This window comes from Triticum urartu, chromosome 3A, assembly GCF_056163025.1.
Source record: "Triticum urartu cultivar PI428250 chromosome 3A, HENAU_Tu73, whole genome shotgun sequence".
NCBI lineage: Eukaryota > Viridiplantae > Streptophyta > Magnoliopsida > Poales > Poaceae > Triticum > Triticum urartu.
The window spans coordinates 19,738,908-19,757,958 of record NC_141875.1 but is presented as its reverse complement, the minus strand read 5'-3'; the positions used below and the strand labels follow the sequence as shown (position 1 = coordinate 19,757,958).

The following is a 19,051-nucleotide window of genomic DNA, read 5'->3' as shown; positions in this document are numbered from 1 at the left end:
CATTGTGGGATGAAGCGGCCCGGACCGACCTTACACGTACGCTTACGTGAGACTAGTTCCACCGACTGACATGCACTAGTTGCATAAGGTGGCTGGCGGGTGTCTGTCTTTCCCACTTTAGTCGGACCGGATTCGATGAACAGGGTCCTTATGAAGGATAAATAGAAATTGGCAATTCACGTTGTGGTTTTGGCGTAGGTAAGAAACGTTCTTGCTAGAAACCTATAGCAGCCACGTAAAAACTTGCAACAACAATTAGAGGACGTCTAACTTGTTTTTGCAGCAAGTGTTTTGTGGTGTGATATGGCCAAAGGATGTGATGAATGATATATGTGATGTATGAGATGATCATGTTCTTGTAATAGGAATCACGACTTGCATGTCGATGAGTATGACAACCGGCAGGAGCCATAGGAGTTGTCTTTATTTATTTATGTCCTGCGTGTCAACATAAACGTCCTGTAATTACTTTACTTTATTGCTAAAGCATTAGCCATAGTAGTAGAAGTAATAGATGATGAGACAAATTCAAGAAGACACGATGATGGAGATCATGATGATGGAGATCATGGTGTCATGCCGGTGACAACGATGATCATGGAGCCCCGAAGATGGAGATCAAAAGGAGCAAATGATATTGGCCATATCATGTCACTATTTGATAGCATGTGATGTTTATCATGTTTTACATCTTATTTGCTTAGAACGACGGTAGCTTAAATAAGATGATCCCTCGTAATAATTTCAAGAAAGTGTTCCCCCTAACTATGCCCCGTTGCGAAGGTTCGTTGTTTCAAAGCACCACGTGATGATCGGGTGTGATAGATTCTAACGTTCGAATACAACGGGTGTAAGCCAGATTTACACACGCAATACACTTAGTTGACTTGACGAGCCTAGCATGTACAGACATGGCCTCGGAACACAGAAGACCGAAAGGTCGAGCATGAGTCGTATAGAAGATATGATCAACATGAAGATGTTCACCGATGTTGACTAGTCCGTCTCACGTGATGATCGGACACGGCCTAGTTGACTCAGATCATGTTTTACTTAGATGACTAGAGGGATGTCTATCTGAGTGGGAGTTCATTGAATAATTTGATTAGAAGAACTTAATTATCATGAACTTAGTCTAAAATCTTTACAATATGTCTTGTAGATCAAATGGCCCACGTTGTCCTCAACTTCAATGTGTTCCTAGAGAAAACCAAGCTGAAAGATGATGGTAGCAACTATACGGACTGGGTCCGGAACCTGAGGATCATCCTCATAGCTGCCAAGAAAGATTATGTCCTAGAAGCACTGCTAGGTGACACACCTATCCCAGAGAACCAAGACGTTATGAACGCTTTGCAGTCACGTGCTGATGATTACTCCCTCGTTCAGTGCGGCATGCTTTACAGCTTAGAACCGGGGCTCCAAAAGCGTTTTGAGAGACACGGAGCATATGAGATGTTCGAAGAGCTGAAAATGGTTTTCCAAGCTCATGCCAGGGTCGAGAGACATGAAGTCTCCGACAAGTTCTTTAGTTGTAAGATGGAGGAAAATAGTTCTGTAAGTGAGCACATACTCAAAATGTCCGGGTTGCATAACCGCTTGACTCAGCTGGGAGTTAATCTCCCGGATGACGCGGTCATTGACAGAATCCTTCAGTCGCTTCCACCGAGCTACAAGAGCTTTGTGATGAACTTCAATATGCAGGGGATGGAAAAGACCATTCCTGAGGTGTATTCAATGCTGAAATTAGCAGAGGTGGAAATCAAAAAGGAACATCAAGTGTTGATGGTGAATAAAACCACTAAGTTCAAGAAAGGTAAGGATAAAAAGAACTTCAAGAAGGACGGCAAGGGAGTTGCCGCGCCCGGTAAGCAAGCTACCGGGAAGAAGCCAAAGAATGGACCCAAGCCCGAGACTGAGTGTTTTTATTGCAAGGGAAGTGGTCACTGGAAGCGGAACTGCCCCAAATACTTAGCGGACAAGAAGGCCGGCAACACTAAAGGTATATGTGATATACATGTAATTGATGTGTACCTTACTAGTACTCATAGTAGCTCCTGGGTATTTGATACCAGTGCGGTTGCTCACATTTGTAACTCAAAGCAGGAGCTGCGGAATAAATGGAGACTGGCGAAGGACGAGGTGACGATGCGCGTCGGGAATGGTTCCAAGGTCGATGTGATCGCCGTCGGCACGCTGCCTCTACATTTACCTACGGGATTAGTTTTAAACCTCAATAATTGTTATTTAGTGCCAGCTTTGAGCATGAACATTGTATCAGGATCTCGTTTAATTCGAGATGGCTGCTCATTTAAATCCGAGAATAATGGTTGTTGTATTTATATGAGAGATATGTTTTAGGTGAATGGTTTATTCTTAATGAATCTCGAGCGTAATTTTACACATATTCATAGTGTGAATACCAAAAGATGTAAGGTTGATAATGATAGTCCCACATACTTGTGGCACTGCCGCCTTGGTCACATAGGTGTCAAACGCATGAAGAAGCTCCATGCAGATGGACTTTTGGAGTCTCTTGATTACAAATCATTTGACACGTGCGAACCATGCCTCATGGGTAAAATGACCAAGACTCCATTCTCAGGAACAAGAGCGAGCAACCAACTTATTGGAAATCATACATACTGATGTGTGCGGTCCAATGAGTGTTGAGGCTCGCGGTGGCTATCGTTATGTTCTCACCCTCACTGATGACTTGAGTAGATATGGGTATGTCTACTTAATGAAACACAAGTCTGAGACCTTTGAAAAGTTCAAGGAATTTCAGAGCGAGGTTGAGAATCAACGTGACAGAAAAATCAAGTTCTTGCGATCAGATCGTGGGGGAGAATACTAGAGTCACGAATTTGGCACACACTTAAGAAAATGTGGAATAGTTTCACAACTCACGCCGCCTGGAACACCTCAGCGTAATGGTGTGTCCGAACGTCGTAATCGCACTCTATTGGATATGGTGCGATCTATGATGTCTCTTACCGATCTACCGCTATCATTTTGGGGCTATGCTTTAGAGACTGCCACATTCACTTTAAATAGGGCTCCGTCGAAATCCGTTGAGATGACACCGTATGAATTATGGTTTGGGAAGAAACCTAAGCTGTCGTTTCTAAAAGTTTGGGGATGCGATGCTTATGTTAAGAAACTTCAACCTGAAAAGCTCGAACCCAAATCAGAAAAATGCGTCTTCATAGGATACCCTAAAGAAACTATTGGGTATACCTTCTACCTCAGATCCGAAGGCAAGATCTTTGTTGCCAAGAATGGGTCCTTTCTAGAGAAAGAGTTTCTCTCGAAATAAATAAGTGGAAGGAAAGTAGAACTTGATGAAGTATTACCTCTTGAACCGGTAAGTGGCGGAGCTCAAGAAAATATTCCTGAGGTGCCTGCACCGACTAGAGAGGAAGTTAATGATGATGATCATGAAACTTTAGATCAAGTTGCTACTGAACTTCGTAGGTCCACAAGGACACGTTCCGCACCAGAGTGGTACGGAAACCCTGTCTTGGAAATCATGTTGTTAGACAATGGTGAACCTTCGAACTATGAAGAAGAGATGGCGGGCCCGGATTCCGACAAATGGCCGGAAGCCATGAAATCCGAGATAGGATCCATGTATGAAAACGAAGTATGGACTTTGACTGACTTGCCCGATGATCGGCGAGCCATAGAAAATAAATGGATCTTTAAGAAGAAGACAGACGCGGATGGTAACGTAACCATCTATAAAGCTCGGCTTGTCGCTAAGGGTTATCGACAAGTTCAAGGGGTTGACTACGATGAGACTTTCTCACCCGTAGCGAAGCTGAAGTCCGTCCGGATCATGTTAGCAATTGCCACATTCTATGATTATGAGATATGGCAAATGGACGTCAAAAGGGCATTCCTTAATGGTTTCCTTAAGGAAGAATTGTATATGATGCAGCCGGAAGGTTTTGTCGATCCTAAGGATGCTGACAAGGTGTGCAAGCTCCAACGCTCGATTTATGGGCTAGTGCAAGCATCTCGGAGTTGGAACATTCGTTTTGATGAGGTGATCAAAGCGTTTGGGTTTACGCAGACTTATGGAGAAGCCTGCATTTACAAGAAAGTTAGTGGGAGCTCTGTAGCATTTCTCATATTGTATGTGGATGACATACTGTTGATGGGAAACGATATAGAATTCTTGGAAAGCATAAAGGCCTACTTGAACAAGTGTTTTTCAATGAAGGACCTTGGAGAAGCTGCTTGTATATTAGGCATCAAGATCTATAGAGATAGATCGAGACGCCTCATTGGTCTTTCACAGAGTACGTACCTTGACAAGATATTGAAGAAGTTCAAAATGGATCAGTCAAAGAAGGGGTTCTTGCATGTATTGCAAGGTACGAGATTGAGCACGGCTGAATGCCCGACCACGGCAGAAGATAGAGAAAAGATGAGTGTCGTCCCATATGCCTCGGCCATAGGGTCTATCATGTATGCTATGCTGTGTACCAGACCTGATGTAAACCTTGCCGTAAGTTTGGTAGGAAGGTACCAAAGTAATCCCGGCATGGAACACTGGACAGCAGTCAAGAATATCCTGAAGTACCTGAAAAGGACTAAGGATATGTTTCTCGTTTATGGAGGTGACGAAGAGCTCGTCGTAAAGGGTTACGTCGATGCTAGCTTCGACACAGATCTGGATGACTCTAAGTCACAAACCGGATATGTGTATATTTTGAATGGTGGGGCAGTAAGCTGGTGCAGTTGCAAGCAAAGTGTTGTGGCGGGATCTACATGTGAAGCGGAGTACATGGCAGCCTCAGAGGCAGCACAAGAAGCAGTCTGGGTGAAGGAGTTCATTACCGACCAAGAAGTCATACCCAATGCGTCGGGCCCGATGACTCTCTTCTGTGACAACACTGGAGCTATTGCCCTTGCCAAGGAGCCCAGGTTTCACAGGAAGACCAGGAATATCAGGCGTCGCTTCAACTCCATTCGTGAAAGTGTTCAAAATGGAGACATAGAGATTTGTAAAGTACATACGGACCTGAATGTGGCAGATCCATTGACTAAACCTCTCCCTAGAGCAAAACATGATCAACACCAGAACTGCATGGGTGTTCGATTCATCACAATGTAACTAGACTATTGACTCTAGTGCAAGTGGGAGAATGTTGGAAATATGCCCTAGAGGCAATAATAAAATGGTTATTATTATATTTCATTGTTCATGATAATTGTCTATTGTTAATGCTATAATTGTGTTATCCGGAAATCGTAATACATGTGTGAATACATAGACCACAACACGTCCCTAGTGAGCCTCTAGTTGACTAGATCGTTGATCAAAAGATAGTCATGGTTTCCTGACTATGGACATTGGATGTCATTGATAACGGGATCACATCATTAGGAGAATGATGTGATGGACGAGACCCAATCCTAAGCATAGCTCAAAGATCGTGTAGTTCGTTTGCTGTAGCTTTTCCGAATGTCAAGTATCATTTCCTTAGACCATGAGATTGTGCAACTCCCGGATACCGTAGGAGTGCCTTGGGTGTGCCAAACGTCACAACGTAACTGGGTGACTATAAAGGTACACTACAGGTATCTCCGAAAGTGTCTGTTGGGTTGGCACGAATCGAGACTGGGATTTGTCACTCCGTATGACAGAGAGGTATCTCTGGGCCCACTCGGTAATGCATCATCATAATGATCTCAATGTGACCAAGTGGTTGATCACGGGATCATGCATTACGGTACGAGTAAAGTGACTTGCCGGTAACGAGATTGAACGAGGTATTGGGATACCGACGATCGAGTCTCGGGCAAGTAACGTACCGATTGACAAAGGGAATTGTATACGGATTGATTGAATCCTCGACATAGTGGTTCATCCGATGAGATCATCGTGGAGCATGTGGGAGCCAACATGGGTATCCAGATCCCGCTGTTGGTTATTGATCGGAGAGTCGTCTCGGTCATGTCTGCATGTCTCCCGAACCCGTAGGGTCTACACACTTAAGGTTCGGTGATGCTAGGATTGTACAGATATTAGTATGCAGTAACCAGAAAGTTGTTTGGAGTCCCGGATGAGATCCCGGACGTTACGAGGAGTTCCGGAATGGTCCGGAGGTAAAGATTTATATATAGGAAGTCCAGTTTCGGCCATCGGGAAGGTTTCGGGGGTCGCCGGTATTGTACCGGGACCACCGAAAGGGTCCCGGGGGTCCACCGGATGGGGCCACCTATCCCGGAGGGCCCCATGGGCTGAATTGGGAGGGGAACCAGCCCCTGGTGGGCTGGTGCGCCCCCCTTTGGGCCTCCCCTGCGCCTAGGATTGGGAACCCTAGGGGTCGGGGCGCCCCCCACTTGGCTTGAGGGGGAAGCCACCCCTTGGCCGCCGCCCCCTTGGAGATCCATCTCCTAGGGCCGGCCCCCCAAGGCCCCTATATAAAGAGGGGGGAGGGAGGGCAGCCGCACCCTTGCTCTTGGCGCCTCCCTCTCCCTCCGTAACACCTCTCCTCCTCGCTTGCGCTTGGCGAAGCCCTGCCGGGATCCTGCTGCATCCACCACCACGCCGCCGTGCTGCTGGATCTTCATCAACCTCTCCTTCCCCCTTGCTGGATCAAGAAGGAGGAGACGTCTTCCCGACCGTACGTGTGTTGAACGCGAGGTGTCGTCCGTTCAGCACTAGGTCATCGGTGATTTGGATCACGTCGAGTACGACTCCATCAACCCCGTTCTCTTGAATGCTTCCGCACGCGATCTACAAGGGTATGTAGATGCACTCCTCTCTTCCTCGTTGCTAGATGACTCCATAGATTGATCTTGGTGATGCGTAGAAAATTTTAAAAATCTGCTATGTTCCCAACAAGGTCTTCCTGTCGTCGCCCCGACCTGCCCGCTGCCGCTGCGTCGCCCCTTCGGGCCGTAGCGCTGCGGCCCGCGGTCCACTCCGCCGTCACCGCGCGTCGACCTCCCGTGGTATGCGCCGCGCCGTCTCCCTTGACGCGGGAACGCCACCGTCTGCGCCGGTCTTCGTCACGTTGTCAGGGTTCTTCGCCTACTTCGAGCACCGTCACCGTGCACCTAACCTAGCCGCCGCCGCTGCCATCAGACCGCCGCCACCGCCGCTACCCCTGTAGCCGTCGCAGTCGCTCGTCCACCTCCTTCGTCTTCGTCCAGCACCAGCCCGTCGTCAGCGTCGCCGTCATCTACCTCGACCACTTGGTCTACTCCGACCATCGTTGGTGACATTGGCCCTACGTCGATGGACGCTGTAATCATTGTTGAATTCTTCTCTGCTGGCCTCTCCGACTTCTTCGACATGGCGTACAGCTTGTGTAGGTCCCTCGTCTACGCATGCCCGGTGCTGGCAACACCGATGTGTGCCTTCATCCACGACGTGTCCCTAGGCCTGGCAAGCCTTGTCGGCACTTCGTCAACTTCGTCTTCGTCCGTCTACGCATGTGCGGTGCTGGCAACACCAATGTGTGCCTTCATCTACGACGTGTCCCCGGGCTTGGCAAACCCGCCGCGACGCGTCGTCAACAACATCTTCTTTCTGGCGCACCACTACTTCGACATCACCGCGCCCATGCTAACTCGGCGCCCCCTTGCGCCCGTGGCTCCACGGCGACTTCCTCGACACCGGCCATCCCGACTCGACATCGACTACGGTATTCTTCGCGCGGCTACCACGACCACGGCTACACCACCCACGCTCTCGGCTTCCACGACAAACGGCACAAAGGGCTACCGCCTTGCTTGAACAATCTCGTCGGTTTCCAATCCAGCCACGACTCCGCGATGCATCGACCGTTATGACTGTGGGAGGGTGTCCATCGGCTTGCCTTCGGATTCTTCTCCAGTCTCACCGTCTGCGTCGCTACCGTTGTGACTGCGGGGGCTTGTTGGGTAATGTGATTGTATTAGGAAACATAGGTTAGATTAGGAATATTCTGGCTTGCCTTGTACTCCAAGTAGATCATGTACTTCAATATATATGCCCATGAGGCTTAAGCAATACAATGAACTATTTCACCAATCCTCTCTCTCCCTTCTAACAAGCAGCCTCGTGGAGTCGTAGCAAAGCTCGAACGGCGCCACGCGCTCTGGCCGTGGCCGACGCTGCACGGCATCGTGACGGCCGGGGCGGAGAGGCCGAGGACGAGCGGGCGGCCGGCGTTGAGGGTCGCCGTGTAGAGAGATGTGGAGGGATCCTTGGTGACTGTCGTGACCAGCGGCTTGCCGCGGCCACCATTCGCCGTCGCTGTGCACGAGCCGAGCAAGACGGCGACAAGGAGGACGAAGAGTACGGGTTGCCACATTTCGGGCGGCGGTGGGCTGGGCAGCTCGATCAGCTTAAAGCTTACTCCCTCTGTTCTAAAATGTAGTGCGCATAGTTTTTGGGGGAAAATTCCGAATTGTAGTGCGTGTTTGCTACTTTGCCCCGCTCTTGACGAAAATGTCCCGTGTCTTCTTCCTCGCATATCTCCTGCTCCCGTACGCATCGCCTCTACCTCGCTGTGTCCATGGCCTCGCAACACGGAGGAGGAGCTCCAGCGCGTGCACGCACGTGAAGGTCGCTGGCGCAGAGCAGATTCACTAGCCGATGGAGCTCCAGCGCGAGCACGCGCACGCAAGTGTCGGCGGCGCAGAGCATATTCACCACCAGTCGGGCGCGGTCGCGGCCACCAGCCCTATCAACACGTGCAGCTGCGCGCCGCATCTGGCCGCAGCATGAACCGACCGACGGCGGCGAGAATCAAGCTGGACGACTCGGTTAAGAAGACGACAGAGGGGCCGGCGGCGGCGGACACCGATAGCAGGATCTGGCTGCGGGCGCCTAGCATGGTCATCAAGTGGAACTTCCGGGCGCCGTTGTGCTTGTGGGGGAGGTGGGGTGTCTCCGCCGGGCAAGCGTGCGCGGGTAGAAGGAGAACCTGGCCCGTGCGCCCGCTTCTACTTCGGCATGACCATGTCTGGAGTTACTCGGTCCCGCCCAGCCTCTCTCTCCATGGCGGGCTTCTCTACGTCCACTGCAGCAGGCATCAGCGAGTCCGCCACCAGTAGCTGGAGCAACGCATCCGTGTACGGCTTCTTGGCGGCCGCCGCGGCCGCGTACGGCTGACCACGGTGACTCTGGCTGAAGGATGAAGGGGAGGGGGGGGAGGAGGAAGAAGATGGGGAGGAGTAAGAAAAAAGAGGAGCCACCTGACAAACGCCGGCGCCGGAGAAGGCGCCACCTGACGACGACGGCACCGGAGACTAGCGTCGGCAACGCATGGCTGGAGCACTAATCGGTACTAGTAATACTAGTACTACTTGGACCGGGCATGAGAGAGATGGAGTGGGGGCTTTTTTTTTCAAAATTTAATGCCAGCGCACTCATTGGTATGTGTGTTAGAAACTATGCGTAAAAGATTTTGGAACGGAGGGAGTAGGTAGGATGTTGTGAACGATGGTACGTACGTGCCTTATATAAACGCTGCAGCCAGCTTCTCGATCTGAATGATATCCATGTACGATGCATTCATTGCCTGGCATGTCAATGGAATACGATGGAGAGGCCAGGGCAGTGGTAACGTGCCATCCTATTCCTAGATCGTGTTAGATTAGGGGCTGTTTGGTTTCAATAAATCACTTGATTTATACGTCAGGTGATTTAAAACCAGTAACTTATAAGTCACGTCTATTTGATTGTTATCTGATTTATAAGTCACTTAACCATATTTTTCCACCTTGTTTTTTATGTAAAAATGGTGAGACCCATGCAAAAGGGGGTGACTTATAAGTTTTAAGTTGAGTGGAGCAACTTATAACTTATAAATTGGGTCTGTTTGATAAAATAAGTCATTTTTTTCACTTTTCAACTTATAAGTTGGTGACTTATTTGAAACCAAACAGGCCTTTAGTCCCCGCGCGGCGCAATGGCGGATTGATTTCTTGGGCTGGATAGTTCTGTTCCGGCATTATGGCACACCGACTCGACGGTCGATGCATCGGTCCATCGTGTGATCACAACCATTATGTGCACGGTATTGTCCCATGTGCGACGAACTACTCCATGTCATAGGAGTATATTTAAAGGACATCAATATATACCAAACGTTCGTGCTTATTGGATAGATCCGAACGATTCCATCCCTCTTCCTAATCCCGATCGATCCTACCCCGCGTCCCTCGATATCTTCCTATTCTTTTTCTTTTTATTTCTCCCACTAAACCAGGCTGGAGAGGATTCGAACTCTGCTCTCTTGTATCAAGTATTAATTCAACGACCAACACACGTTATGTTGTTTCTTGTCCAACAAATTGGAGTCCATCTACTTTTTGAGCATCAGTACAGACACAAGCGCTCATATACACGCGCATACACTCACTCCTATGAACGCACACACGCACACCCTACCCCTATGAGCACCTTTGAGAGACTGAAGCGGCATATCATTTTGAGATTTACGAAATCACCGTAGGCGCCTCGTCGTCGACGGGAACGTCTCCTCCCACTGAAAGCGCATCGCCAGAAATCCTGAAATAAGTCCAGGAATAATGCGAGCACCATAATTTGAATCCTGATGGATTGGAAATACCACTGTCCACCTAACCAACTCAATCACATGTTGATTCGCAATTGGAGTCCATCTACTTGATCATTACTTACCGCTGTGTTTTTTTATTTCTCCCACTAAACCAGGCTGGAGAGGATTCGAACTCTGCTCTCTTGTATCAAGTATTAATCCAACGACCAACACACGTTATGTTGTTTCTTGTCCAACAAATTGGAGTGTCCATCTACTTGATCACTAGTAGAGTGCCCGTGCGTTGCCACGGGCTCTTGAAAAAAGTTTACAAGAGTTACATGTTAAATTTCACATGCACAAACAATATAGAGTACAATGTCGCTGCTTTTCCATGATCATCATGCAGAATTAGATCATCATCATTACAAATAAGCAGTACAATATTCACATTCCCGAAGCATAACAATCGAGGCTCGCTGACTGTCACAAGAACATAAAAATAATAGCAGTGCATATACACAAAAGAGAAGAATAAATTACAAGGTAAAATTATGCAACGTGCCATCTTCCAGCAAATAGAAAAAACATATGATTAGCAGTAATTTGAATCATACACGAACAGTAGCTGCTGAGTTTAGCCTCAATGCACTGGCTTGAGCTAGATATACTCGAAAATAAAAATTATGAGGTGTACCTCAGTGGAGTAGATCTTCTGATCAGCCTATTCTATCTTTGAGAAAATTACCGACCTTTTGCGAAACAAGAAATACATGGGATCCAAAATAACTGCATCTTCTAACCACCCATGGTACCTTGATACGATACAAAAACGTTACAAATAAATGAGTATTACAATGCAGCTGCATAAGCATAGAGTAAAAATTTAAGGATGTTGTTTATAGCTTCATTATCGATGTAGTTGAGAAGGTGCACCAAAAATCACCTTCTTAACTTGCAACCATCCTATATGCGCATTATAAGTCATCATCTGGAGTTTTAACATGGAAGAATATAAATTCTGAAACAATGAATGCTCACATTGCAAATTGGTTGATTTAGTTCTTTCCCATTTCATGAGTACATAAATTAAAGCCAAAATATCCCACTTTATGCATCACTTTGGATCCTCCGCAAACTCGCACATAGTTGTCAGAGGAAATGATATCTAGAAATATGGTGAAAATAATTCCATCTGGTAGTAATTAAAACATTTTCCATACCTTGAGAATACTCGTATATATTTCCATCATGAACTCAGTATACGTGTCTAGAATTCCAGTTGTAAACTAACCAAAGGCCCTAGTGGCCCAAGTATGCAAATTGATCTCAAGGAGAACTTATAAAGAAATTAATGCAGGCTAATCCTATATAATAAAACAGTTTGCTTCCAGTGTTCAGTACAGTCAATAAAGTATCACATTCAAGACAAATCTGATAGAATGTGAATAAATCGATAAGTAAATCAATATGTACTGTTAATTAGCAGATATTAATCTTCTACTCATTTCAGAAACCCCTACAGAACCAGGGAGTACATTTCAAGCTTAATATATTATCCGAGCTTATAAGTAAGTCTATATTCTGAAACTCCCACATATAGGTGTTGATATGAGACCCTCTGAAATGGATCTAAACTGAGGGTAGTATTTCATATTAGTTATTTGACCATATGAACTTGGTACTACTACTTTTCTGTGTGCCACCGTGGTTCTAAATGTGCGATCTCAGATGGTGGTGCTGACTACTGAGATAATCCTGCAAGTATTATCGTACTGTTAATTATAAGATATTTCTCAACCCAAAGTGCAGGCAACTGTGCAAGTAGGACCTAAAATTCGTGCATGTAGTCAGAAGATCTCCAAAGCGAAGATCTTGTTCGATGATCAGAAAGAAATAAAATGTAAATGAATAATATCTTACCTTCAGTACATGATTTCTCATAAGAAGGCAGGCGAGATGAACACACTATGTAGCGCCATAAGGGGCCTAACGAATTAACACCCAACAACGACAGGCGGCGTCGCATGGACAGAGGAAGGGAACGGTGAGTCGACCAAATCGGTGAACTTATCACTGGTGCCCTGCTCTGCCCGTTGGTCGCACATCCCCGCGACAGCGATCGGCGAGAGGTCGACGCGGGTGATGGCACATTTGACGCCCTACCACAAAAGCTCTTCCCAGAGTTGCGAAATTGCTACACCCAATAGTAACACAGCATATAAATTCTACCATGGGAAAGTGTTTTTGCAGGAAAACGTTGAAATTCAGGAACTTGCAGATTAGGTGTCCATCTCCTCTACCCTCTTCCTCGGCGCTTCCTTCTGCTCGTATGTTAGATATTCCTCGGTTTGTAGAAAATAAAATCCTAGCTAGAAAGAAAAGCTTGAATCACAGTACCTTAGCCTTGGCGAGATCCAAATGCACATAAATGTAGTACAGAATGTGATGTGTATAGTTGGTTACAAGTCTGAAAAGAATTCATATAAAGTAAGATGAAAATGTAGCTGACCAATGTCAAATGGGTATAGAAAATATTCTCATATGTTAGACACCATTCACCACAGAAAAACTTAAATACTGCTTTTACAGGAATCATATAGCAAAACACTTTCAGTCTTATATATCGACGCATTTGGATGAGAAAAATCTACACTACAATTATATTAACACCATATATCATCAATAAATTATACCATGGGAAAGTATTTTGGCGGGAAAAGGATGGTTACCCAACAATAAAAGAGGCAATTAGCCTTGGACAAACAACCTTTTTATAATTCATCACAATGCCAACAACAGCTTTAACTAACGAAATAAAATTTTGAAAGCTCACATCCTAATATCATACAAGGAAGATTAGAGTGCTCATCGCACGGAATAAGCAACAACGTGGCGCTTCCCTTGAAAGCCTTTCAGACCACCAGATATAGACAATATCATAGTCACCATCCCTTGTAAAGAAAAAAAAGAGGATGTAAAGTTTATTGCATAGGAAACCAATTTCCCATCATATGACAATTAGTTTTAATCCTTTACTAAACTCATTTCTGTAGTGTCCGGCGTCACATTCTCCCTGGGAAAAATAAAATAACAGACAACATATATGAGTGACAGTTCAAAATTGGTTGAGTGTAGACAAACTAAAGGAATACATAAGATCTCACCAGCAATACACAACGTATTACATTGATGATTCAAGTCAGGCAGAAAAATGGTTCATTGTCAATATTCACTGTCAAAAAAACAAATCTATCATGGAACCTGATTCGTTTGCATTAGAAAGTTGCAGAGATGATGCGTTTGCATCACAAAGTTTGTCATGGCACCGTCCTCTTGAAGAGAGAGAGACCAAATCTCACTCCCTGCTGCCACCGGTCCCCATTCCCGTCTGCCACACCCCGTTCTCCGGATCGCCTGCTGCCATCACTCGCGGACAAAGAAAGGAGAGGCCAGGGCATCCCAGGGAGAGAGAGATGAGAGGATGTGCTGAAGTACATAGTTCCGACATGACTGGAAAAGAAGAAGTTAAAGAATCAAACATTCATTAGTGCATCATCCTAACTCAAGAGCACGACACGAAGTAGACGAATACCCTTGAGGCCAGAGCAGAGTGAGGATCCTACCAGGCTCAAAACCAGGGTGCATACCGACACCTCCACAAGTGCGTCCGTGCAGCCACCGCTCTCGCAACTGGTCGTGTCGACACGGCCCCACAACCGCCACTCCATCCCATCTCCCAAACGCTCGGGCCGTCGCGGCCACCGGTATTTGTTTCCTATCCTCTCAGTCGCCGCTCCTCGTGACCATGGTGCCATCTTTCGATCTCACCTGTCCATGGCGACTTGTTCCTCTCAAGAAACTAAAAGAAAAAAATTAGAGAATTTCATGCCATGCAGACTCAGAACATGAAACTTTATTGAAAGAACAGTAACACTTTCCTTCTCCACATCTCTACAAAATTGTAGTATAGGAAATCATCTTAGTCTCTCTTTATTTACAGAGCATTTCACCTCTACCTCATTGGTCGTACTATTCATGATAAAAAATGGATAAATAGATCAAATTACAAGTTAAAGCTCCAACGTCCAATAAAACAAGAAACAACTATCACGGGCAGCATATCATTCTATCATTCAGTATTTTGAATATGCATAAAATGAGCTATTAAATCAAGTGAGTAATACCTTTAATTCTTCAAAGAATGTATGTCCATTACCAAACTATAATCAGCTACTTCAGAAACCTAGTGGTGTTAAAATGACGTGTGCCCCAACATATCCACCTATACAATGACAAAAAGATGACATCCAGTCGTACTTCCTTGATGGTTGGGAGAAATTCCAGCATAGAAAAGCTAGTTCTAGAATAACAAAATTGCGGGCTCCGGTCAGCAGCCCAAGTTTTGCCATTACTGTTGCCTCAAACTCCCACTCCGATGGTTTAACTTCCATGCACAAATATGGTGTGGTAACCCAACAAAGCTCTCTAGAACTCAAATTCCTTTTCAGAGGATTTCCCGTCCTTCTCCTGCTTCCTCTTCATCTTTTGCTTGCGCCATGTGAGTTAGAAAGACAGGTTGATGTTTCAGTTGAATAACTGCGTTAGTCAGGCAAAAAAGAATTGTTGAACAACTACAATATATGATTTCTGGTAAGGAATGTACCTCTGGCCACCATGTTGTTGAAATTAATCTTCCTCCAGCTAGCGGCGCTATGTCTCATTCTTCATACTGGAAACCAAATTAGCTACCCACTCTGCATTTCGAAAACAGAGAGAGTCCAAGTCACCATAGCATAGCATAAATCATCATCATCATTTTAGTACAACGTCCAAAGACATGCTGAGCCCCTGTTTGGCTGGTCTTGTTCTAAGCAAATAGGCCAATCAAATGCCCTGCTTATTTTCAGATGTGTTGAAAGCAAACTGACTTGAAGGCAAATCATGTTTTTGTATGCCTTTTAAGTTTCACAAGATTTCCTGCTTCAAGAAAATTAAGAAAGCATAGTTTAAAGGTGAAACCTTAAAAGGAGATAGACAGCCAACAACACCCACTTATTTGTTTTCAGTCGACATGCATACAACAGGCAACACACAAGGTCATTAAAATTAGATCTACCTATCTTCGTATATGTATGTGCTCCAGTCAATGTTGTTGAAAAAAATGAGTGACTCACCTTTATTCGTACACCAGCGACTTGTCACTTTATTCATACAGTAGTAGCAACAGAGAGCAACATCCTGCACATTAGAAGAGTACGATGTGAAAATAAAGAGAGAGAGAGAGAGAGAGAGAGAGAGAGAGAGAGAGAGATGCTCGAAGGGTCACGAACAACAACGACTTTGACACTCGCTTGAACCCGAGCAGGCCTCGCCGCCTCGCAGGCGTGGTCGTCCTGTTCTGGGCGATCTCCTGCAGGACGTTCGGCACCAATGGCGCCTCTACCTCGGCAGCGGCAAGCACGTCGCTCGTGCCCACGGTCTTGTTTGGAGGAGGAGGAGGGTCGCCCCTTTCCGCGACGAAGCTCCGGCTGCATGTCACCAGCTTGGGCATGACGCTGGTGCTCTTCCTGAATGACGCCCAGCTGCGCACCGGAGAGGTCCACTCCTTGACGGGCAGCAATTGGCAGAATAAATTCAGTCAAGCATGCAAGTAGATTAAGACCAGCAGCAAACAAAGCAAATTATTTCAGATTGTGGCATTTGGCAAACGAGAAGGAATCGAATTGGTAGGTTCCAGTTCCTAAGCGTAATTAAACAGGCAGAGTATTTATTTTTTGAGTTGAAGCACATAACAAAAATAGTGACCACCAACCAAGCCTGATTCTGGACGGTGACGACTCACAGCAGCATCAAGCAAGCACAATTGCTGGAGGCAAGGAGAGGAGCTCACCGTGGCTGTTTTTGTAGTTGTTGTCGAACAGCGCCGCTGCCGCCGTGGTCCGAAAGAAGCAACACCGAGGTGACTGGCACGCTAAAGCCCTTGTCGTTTGCATCCGTGATGGTGTTGTACAAAAACCGAATCCTGCCACGCAAGAAGAACAAGAGAAATAACAACTTAATAATTTACCATGACAACCTGCAGCATTTTCAGATTGGATTGAGACACCAACAGTTAAGATCCTACTTCTACATACTGTAGAACCAAAACAGCGTGGCAGTTTCCATTGATCAAAGTTGATCTTTTATGAAATCAAATTAATTAGTGAAAGATGAAACCAGATCGGGGCCATCCGAGAAGGATTCGCCTCTCTGCAGGTGGAGAAGGAATGAGCAGACCTCCTCCCTTGCCTAGAGGGAAGAGACGAGAGGAGATGGGGACCAGGGATTCCATTCATACCTGTGCTGCGGTGGCGGCCATGGCCGGGCGGGCGTCTAGGGTTCCCTCCCGGCGTTTTCCGTGGTGGTTGCGTGAGTGCCTGCGTGCTGCGTGAGAAAGGCTAGACCTCCTCTTTGCCCTTCCTGCCGCTGGACCTGCGCGTGCCTGCGTGCGTGCGTGAGGAAGAGGAAGCGGCATCAGGGAAGGGAATCGAAGACCCTGACGCTAGGGACGTGAAGGGAAGGGGGTCGAACCTTGACGAGCAGCTCCATGGCGTCGGGGTCACGGATCAGGGAGACGCCGGCGGCCTCCTGGTCCTGTCCCGGCGCTGATCGCCGCCATGGTCTGCTGGATCTCGCCATGGCCCGGAGTTCGGCGGGGGCGATCCCGGCGACAGGGATTCAAGCCGCCCTGCCCTGGAGACGCGGCGGCGGCGTCTCCCCTCGGACGGCGGCGGCGGCGGCAACAAAGAGTCGGTGGCAGGGAGATCGGAGATGGGATTGAGAGGAGTGTTTTTTGTGGGGGTGGGTTTTTTTGGGTGCCTGCGTCTGCGTGGGATGGGATGGGGTGGGTGAGGGTTGCGAGTTAACGGAGGTGGGAGGATGATAAAAAAAATCAGAAATGGGAGGATAACGAAAAAAATCAGCGAAAATAAACTGGACTATTCACCAACTGCGCTTCATTAGGAGTAGAGATTACTTACCACTGTGTTTTTTTTTATATATAAAAAAAGGAAAATGCTTGCACATGGGTTTGAACCCATAACCTCTACTCCAAACGTGCAACATGCTAACCAGCTCAACCAACTACAATTGTTGTCCTACTACATATAAACTAGACTAGTAGAATGCCCGTGCATTGCCACGGGCTTCTCAAATATTTTGATGAAGTTATATAAAGGTAAATATTTTGATAACAAGGCATCTTCAAATGTCCACAAATTTGATTTTCTTGGAGGCAGACATATGATTGATTCGATGACTATAATAACTCTACAGGGACAAACATAGTCTTTCGGCATGATTGCAAAAATGAGCCAATTAGTATAAAAATGCCTAATTAAGTGAACATGGAAGGCAATATGACGAAGGAAAGATCAATGATAACATTGAAAAGAATACCTTGCGTGATAAAATTTAAATTGACATCTTTTTTTATGAGATATCACCGCTTCCATATTATTATGTTGTAAAAAACACGATGAATTGTCGGCCCCTTGCAGTGATGTCGCTTCGGAGCCCCTGGCAATGGATTTTTTTTGTGCATCTCCGCTTAATATCCATATTTGTGTCTCCTACATTCTGGAAAAAAAAATAATGCACCCTTTGTATTAGCATGCATAACATATATAGATTTCATGGTGTTTCAGTCCAATCTGCCATCGTTACGTCAGCGCATATGTCAGTTGATTTCTTGAAACATCATCCAGGTCCATCACTCTTTATCTATGTTGAACAAAGGTGGAACATATAAAATATAATAGTATTTTATACTGCATATATAAATAAACTTGTATAATATATAATAAAACCAAAAGTGGGACTAACACAGATATTTTTATTTGCAGTTTTTTTTCACCCTACAACCTTATCCAGATCTCTCCCTACCCAGTCTCTCCCCCTCACAGACAGACCTAGCCAAATGGGCCGGCCCGCCACGGCACGGTCCGGCTGAGTTAAACGGGCCACCCCTCCCCAGCCGATGCTCAGAAAAAAAAAACCATCTCCCCACCCACTCTCTCCCCCTCGCAGCCGCTCACTCTCTCCCCCTCCTCTCCCCGGCGATGGCGTCCATCGATCTCCCCTTCCTCTCCCCACCGTGCCGACCGCCTCCTCCTCTCCTCCTCCCTAAGCACGCGCCACCAGCAGATCTACATCTCACGCAGCCGGCCCTGTCGCATTCCACCCTCCGCCGCCACCTTCCCCACCCCGAGCTTGGATCTAGGCCATCCACCGTCTTCCCTGTACCCAGCTGCCCTCATCAGCTCTGGTCTCGTCCGCGACGTGCTGCTCCAACCATTGGTACGCGACAGTGGGGGTTCGGTCCAGGAGGTGGCTGCTGCAGTCCTGATGGCGTCGCCTCTGCGGTGGCTCCATTCCGGCGGCATCAGGGAAGCACACCAGCGTCCACGAGCAGCAAGCAGAGCCGGCCAAGGAAGCAACACTAGTGCAGAACCGGGCAATAGCACCGGTTCATAAGGCCCTTTAGTGCCGGTTTAGGA

General features: G+C 46.7%; 1 protein-coding gene across 16 annotated transcripts; it reads right to left on the bottom strand.

Moving 5' to 3' along the window:
• Positions 1–11,029: 11,029 nt before the first annotated feature.
• Positions 11,030–17,404, bottom strand: LOC147977952 (uncharacterized). 16 transcript variants are annotated; one of them, XM_087546052.1, is made up of 10 exons: positions 17,085–17,404; positions 16,852–16,995; positions 16,405–16,536; positions 15,845–16,119; positions 15,689–15,752; positions 15,178–15,268; positions 14,699–14,796; positions 14,138–14,373; positions 13,679–14,024; positions 13,269–13,587 (listed from the first exon to the last, which is right to left on the bottom strand). In XM_087546052.1, exons 3-6 carry the CDS (start codon positions 16,505–16,507, stop codon positions 15,225–15,227), a joined length of 486 nt encoding a protein of 161 aa, XP_087402178.1. In that variant the 5' UTR covers positions 16,508–16,536; positions 16,852–16,995; positions 17,085–17,404; the 3' UTR covers positions 13,269–13,587; positions 13,679–14,024; positions 14,138–14,373; positions 14,699–14,796; positions 15,178–15,224. The 16 variants fall into 16 exon arrangements, 4 of the variants coding, with proteins under 4 accessions (XP_087402178.1, XP_087402180.1, XP_087402177.1 ...); XR_015617994.1 differs by adding an exon at positions 11,030–11,326 and having other exon boundaries at positions 12,435–13,587; positions 14,699–15,491; positions 15,689–16,119; positions 17,085–17,402; XR_015618002.1 differs by having other exon boundaries at positions 14,138–14,543; positions 14,927–15,491; positions 15,689–16,119; positions 17,085–17,402.
• Between the last annotated feature and the right edge of the window lie 1,647 nt (positions 17,405–19,051).